The 6,372-nt window shown below is 31.9% G+C and overlaps 1 protein-coding gene across 1 annotated transcript in view; it reads right to left on the bottom strand.

Moving 5' to 3' along the window:
• Positions 1-1,192, bottom strand: part of LOC134262839 (protein mono-ADP-ribosyltransferase PARP15-like) — a 21,434-nt gene extending 20,242 nt beyond the window's left edge. Inside the window, exon 1 of the mRNA XM_062745169.1 lies at positions 806-1,192. Coding sequence (XP_062601153.1) covers positions 806-998 — 193 coding nt within the window. The 5' untranslated portion in view covers positions 999-1,192. The remainder of the gene's footprint in view (positions 1-805) is intronic.
• Positions 1,193-6,372: the final 5,180 nt, after the last annotated feature.

Here is a 6,372-nt window from a genome sequence, read left to right as displayed (position 1 = left end):
CTTTTTACGAATATCTCAGTCAAAATCACATCTCATCTTATCGAGAAATTGAACGGAAGACCTACTCGTTGCTCGCAACGAGATCTCATCTAGTTATTATTATTATTATTTTTATTATTATGATTAGCATTTAAAAACACATGTGAGAAAAAAATGACTTGTTTGATTTTTCTGCATTGAATTTCAATTATTTAAAAAGCATGAGTTTTCAACTTTTACACCAGTTTCATTTTTTTTAGAAAATCACATGGCAAAACTTAAATTGACTCCATACCTTCTTCTTTACCTCCACATTTACAAAATATTTTTTTACTTATTTGATACACACACGCATACGCACGCACCCACACACTCACACACACACACAAATCAAAATCTTTTTAAAGGTCGATATTTGTGTTGAAGCATCTCATTGTGTAGTTTTTACAAAAATGGTAAATGGTTTTATTATTATTATTATATATATATAATTAAAATTGCAGCGCTAATTCCAATCAGCTAAATTACATACGAAAGATCCCTGTCTCATTACACCAATTAAAGTTATATTTTTTCTCTCGACCTGTTTCTAGCCTAGAAAGGATATGGGTTTAATGTCTTGTAAGTACGAGCCAAACCTGCAAAGCTTATGAATAATTGGCAATAGTGTCATTGATGGATTGCTGTTTAATGAATGCTGCAAAATATCATAATGTATGATGAAAAGCTAAAGTGGATAGTGCACTAGCTTTCAGGCTCTAATTCTAAATGCACAAAGCCATAAGGATCCAAAATGCTATTAATCTTTTTTTTTTATTTCTCACACCTGTTCCCAGAGCTGGAAAGGATAGGGATCTGCACCCTTTATTGTCAGCATGAGTCAGAGCCTTGGTCACCATTCGCTCCCACCCTTCTGTCGATCTCTGGCCTTTCACATGAATGATGTACTTACAATTCATATTACCCCCAGATGTAACAACATACTCTCCTGATGAAAAAGACTTGGCTACAACATACATTAACAATATTTATTATTATTATATAGTCTATTTATAGTCCCTATATAATCTATACAAACGCAAACAGTTCATAACACTACATATTCACCGGATTTTAGACTGTATTCACCGGATGGTCAATGCACGTGCAACGGCATAGTGACGTCACAATCAAAACATCGAACAACGTTGTAAACAATGGTTGCAACGGCCGCAGCGAGCTACGTATCTGAGCAAGAAAACAATTATTCAAACCTATTCCAGGATTATTATTTAATATTTGGACGTCTTACACATAGCGAAACTCGGAAAGGAAAACACGGAGGTTGCAAACAGTAATCTCCAGATATTTTTTTTTATTTTCAACAATGGAAGATCGCAAATGAAAATGGTGTGCTCATACAGCCTTCAATGTCTATCTATTCAAATCCAGACTATATAATAAAACAATTATGGACTCTTTTGGTGTTGAATATGGTTTGTTATTCACCAGAAAAATATCCATTTGATCTCGGCTCCGCCTCGGTCAATATGAATATTTTTTCTGGTGAATAACAAACTTTATTTCCTATCTAGCTTGTAACACGAGCTTTCATTGGTTACAAAGGCGGTTGTAAATTTCCGTACACCCGACTTCAGCCGGGGGTAAATAAAACGTGACGTCACAATGCATACATGTAAGGAATACTGCATTATCTTTGATTTTTTAGACCCTATCACAGCTATATTCGGCCAGGTTTGTGCGAATATTTTCTTTTATGGCAAGAGAATGGGCGGGTCTTAGTACAATAGAGGGATATGCGTGTCCGAGAAGACGTTATATGGCTATTATTATTATTTCGCACTTAGTCATTGCCCAATCCGATGACAGAACAACAAAACATGCTGGTTTAGTACGTTTACATTTTATCGCAGACACGTGGTTAAGGTTTATTTACCTGTTATCCTTTTCTACATTTCAAACTTTTATAATGGTCAGCCAATGCTGTTTATACAATGTACTTCATAATATGCATGGATTTTCAGCATTTATGGTTTTTAGGACAAGAAATGCACATGAAACATGTATTCACCGATATTCGGGAATACGTGTAGACCTAGCGAATTGCTCACCAAACACGCTACAAAACTTTAAACTAATGCCTATCATGCATTTCCTATCAATTGTTTGTAACTGTATATAAATTTTACTGTGGTCTCGGAAATGGTACATATCTAATCTACATATGACTCAAATGCATAAAAAACATCGGAAAGCAGTAAAATTCCAAGCATTTTTCCATAGTATTTTTGTGGTACTCACTCGTAACGAATTTCATTTAGCCGATTGGTCAGTTAGAAAGTATCGCCTGTGCCTCGATTAGCATATGAATTCATTCTTACGTCAGAAAATCTAGTTCCGTCGATCTGTTTATAATGGGAAAGGGCAACTAGATTTTACATTTTTTTTAAAAATATCATGTGAGCGCAGTTAGGTACAATTTTCTCCTTTCAAATATAGGTAGATTTCAATGAAATACAGTGACAAGCCAAAGGAGAAAATTGTACCTATCTGCGCTCGTATATTTTAAGGGCTTCAAAGAGTGGGGCGGGGTTAAAATGCAATGGGAATTGAATGTTAACATGATACCCCTACCCCAATTTAAGATCTTTATCTTTCAAATCACGTTTCTATTTTTGCTAAAAATAGTATTCTATAAAGGTACACATATCAGTGATTAGTTACATACAAAAATTTGAATAAAATTTAGACATTTAATTTTTTGTCAATATACGAGGGGCCGCAAGTCACCTCATCCTTTTAGATACTACTTAAATGCTTCAATTTTATGTTAAAATTGGCTAGAATATTCCTGGACTTTTAGAAGATGTTTATATACATTTGTCACAATAAAATAACAAAATCTATAATACATAATATTTATTAGATATCTCAGAGTCAGCATAAAGAAGGATGTCGAGATAACGAACAATATTCAATCTCAAAGTCTATAAAACAATACAAAATAGGAGCAGATCAAACATGGACCCCCGAAACATCAGAGGTGGGATCAGGTGCCATGGAGGAGTGAACATCCCCTGCAGACCGGTGCTCCTTGTTATGATCAGTAAATAACGGAAAAAGCCGTTGTCAATTCGGTGTATAAATAATGAATTTACAATTGATATGAAAAACGTCAGTTAGCATTTGACTCAATGACAAATAGTATTTGCTGACAAGGTCATTGTATCGACCACAGAACTTACTAAATGATGACGTTAAGCGAGACTGTTGATATTCTTGTTTCGTCAGTTTGCTTGTAAATACTTTACCTCGTTTTAGAAATTGTTCATACAAAGAGCATGCATTTGCGTAACGAATCAACTGAGATATATATACTCCGTATGCAATTGATGAAGGTATATTGCTGCAAAAATAAGGGAAGATGACGATAGAAAAGTTAAAGTCATCACATTTATCATATAGCCTGGTTGTTAGATTACCAGTAACGTCTTTTTCAAGTAAAATATTGAAGTATGAAACAGATGAGTCAGACTATGTATAATTTATCTAAAGCTCACAAAGATATATATGGTGTCGACGTAAGAATAGAAATTACTATAATTGACAATACGTCGTCGATATATCTAATTGTCGAGTTGAAGGCCCAACAAGTTTTTTCTTCTTTTCACGCATAAGATGTTGATTTTCTTCTTTTATTAAATTCCGCCACTAAATAAATTTCCTAGCTTCATCCTATTTGAATGGAAATTAATTGCGTTTTTTTTTATTGGAATATGTTATTTGTATTGCAGAATCCAGATTTAATGTAGGAACTTTAAAATGATGCAGAATTTCTAAAATAATCAAAATCTCCTTTAAAGCTCCAGGATCATACAATCATTAACGGAACATAGAAAAAATACATTTCTCACCTTTTCTACGACAATCTCTTTCTATCGTCTTTCCTGCTGCTCTTAGGACAGCTTTAGAAACAGCACCTTAATAATATTTTAAGGTATTTACAAATACACTATTATAAGAAATGAAAAAAAAGAATGAAAGAATATTTTTTATTTGTATGTTGTTTAAAAGAAATTATTCTAGAAAAATATAGTCAACTAGTCAAAGACAAATTAAGATATTAGAAACACTCAAACTGTAGAAAGTCAACTTAAAATGTCATAAATATGTTTAAAAGAAATACAATGTAGGCAACTGAGTTTCAACAACTTCTGTTGAATAAAATACATGTACTAGAACAAAAAGGAATTTTTGTATGCATGAATTTGCATGAAAAAATAAAGTGTTTAATTATTTTACATAAGATTAATGTAGAACGTAGAATTAAAAAAAATAATTGTACTACTTTTAAATGAATTGTAACCAATCTAAATACTCATTTTTGGAAATATTTTACGATGCAAATATTTAGTGGAAGTAGTTTATATCCCCAATGAAACATTCGTCGCTATAAACATATGCATGAAGGATATTGAGATAACAAACATCTTGGAACATCGATGTAAATGATTTACATTTACTAAGAGAGCTTTAAATACATGTATTTCTTGAGATTAATATGTTAATCTTCATTAATTGTGAACAAATAAACAAGGATATCAAGAATTTATGATATAGTAAGAAGATGGGGGATTAAGGGGGACAAAGAGCCTATAGTGCGGCAGACATGAAATAAAAAATTAAATATCAATTATATCAACAGTTTTTTTATTTTTCTTCTAATCTTATGTAAGCATACTTACATATAATAAAAAAATCTCTACAATTTACAAAATCTCACAAAGACTTAAATAATTTGCCAATGGAAAAAAAAATTATACTTTAGCAAATTCTTCTGTATAAGTTCGCCTTCATTTTCAAAAATATTATTCTCAAAGTTTGCAATAAAATTATGTAGAAGTGCTTTTTATATGGCACATTTCATAAAAAGGAGCTAAACACAGTTTCACAGTTGATAAACTATGTACGAGGGTTGTCCCGTAAAATCGTGGACAAGTTGTGTAGTGTAAAAAATAAACATCACTGCGTCCTGAAATTTTCACTATTATTTAGTACATATTTTAGTAATATACACAGCAAATTTCAGATAAATATAAGGATAAATAAACAAATTATGTGATTTTATGCCATGTTCTGTTTCACCTTGGATTATACCGTCAAAGTGTCTAAAACAGCGCCACGTTTTTTCTTTGCTGAAAATGAAGTTGGATGAGTCCGATTTAAATTTAGGAATTTCATTGATACACATTATTTAGTCTCCATAAACAGTCGAAGAACCAATTGACACCCTTATGCGATCTTCTGAAGATTTATCAGTAAGTTACGGACAATATTCTCACCATCATTCAACTAATAGAAAATCTCATATCGGCGGTTAACTGTGACAGCGTCTTTTGCTATTTCATAAGGAGTTCGTCCGTATGTTTTGTACTCCCCAATGAGTCAAAAAAGACTTCACTACGAAAACTTCTATTTCAAATGTATACTTAAGATATGCTGATATTTTTATAATCTTTTTTCTTCTATGGTCATTTCAAGTCTCTAAAGGTGTCATCACAACATCGAATTAAAAAAGATCTGCTCTCCGGTGCGCCGTATCGTCATTAAACGTCGCAATTTTTCGTGTTGTGTTTACCACTTTCCCATTTTGAATGCTCGAGAAACTGCCAAAAATTAACCAAATGCCTTGAAATTTTTCCAAAGACTATAAAATTGATTTTGAAATTGAATTAGGATAATTTTAATCCAAATCTTATGTATTTAAAACTTTTATTTTGAATACAAACTTATGTATTCTTTAATAAAACCTTGTTTTTTGTCTGTGCTCCGTAGGACAATACCCCGTGCACATTCAAGCATAATAAAAAGTTTATTTTTGTCTACTTTTTATCAAAAAAATTATCATGCACCTAAATATGATAAATTAACATTTACTGAAATTTTCAGCTTAGTGCGCCCATTACTTTTCTAGAAAAACGCTTTGTCCACGATTTTACGGGACAACCCTCGTATATCGACTGTAAACTATAGTTTACAAACCGTGAACTATAGTTAACAATTCGTTAACTTTAGTTTTTATCTGAAAAAAAAGGACTCCATGCACTGATGGTCATTAGAAAACTTACCGAAGATTCCTACATGAAAAAACGTGAAAGCTCAGAATGTTGCAGCTGCGCATTTTCACTCATTATTCTTTTGTCAGCTTATAATATGATATTTAACGCTTAAGATATTAGAATATATATATATACATTTTCAAGACAAGCTTATTTTTATGTCTTGTAATGTTTTTATTCTCACAAGTTATATATCTTAATGTTTTTAGCTCACTAAATCAATAATCTAGCATCGTTTTAGATAATTCAAGATACTTTAGAGCTTGAGTATAAT

Source organism: Saccostrea cucullata, unplaced genomic scaffold (genome assembly GCF_032062105.1).
Source record: "Saccostrea cucullata isolate Sc308-1 unplaced genomic scaffold, CSIRO_AGI_Scuc_v1 ctg592, whole genome shotgun sequence".
NCBI classification, from domain to species: Eukaryota; Metazoa; Mollusca; class Bivalvia; order Ostreida; family Ostreidae; genus Saccostrea; species Saccostrea cuccullata.
Note: the sequence above shows the minus strand (reverse complement) of the source record. Positions and strands in the feature narration are given on the sequence as shown.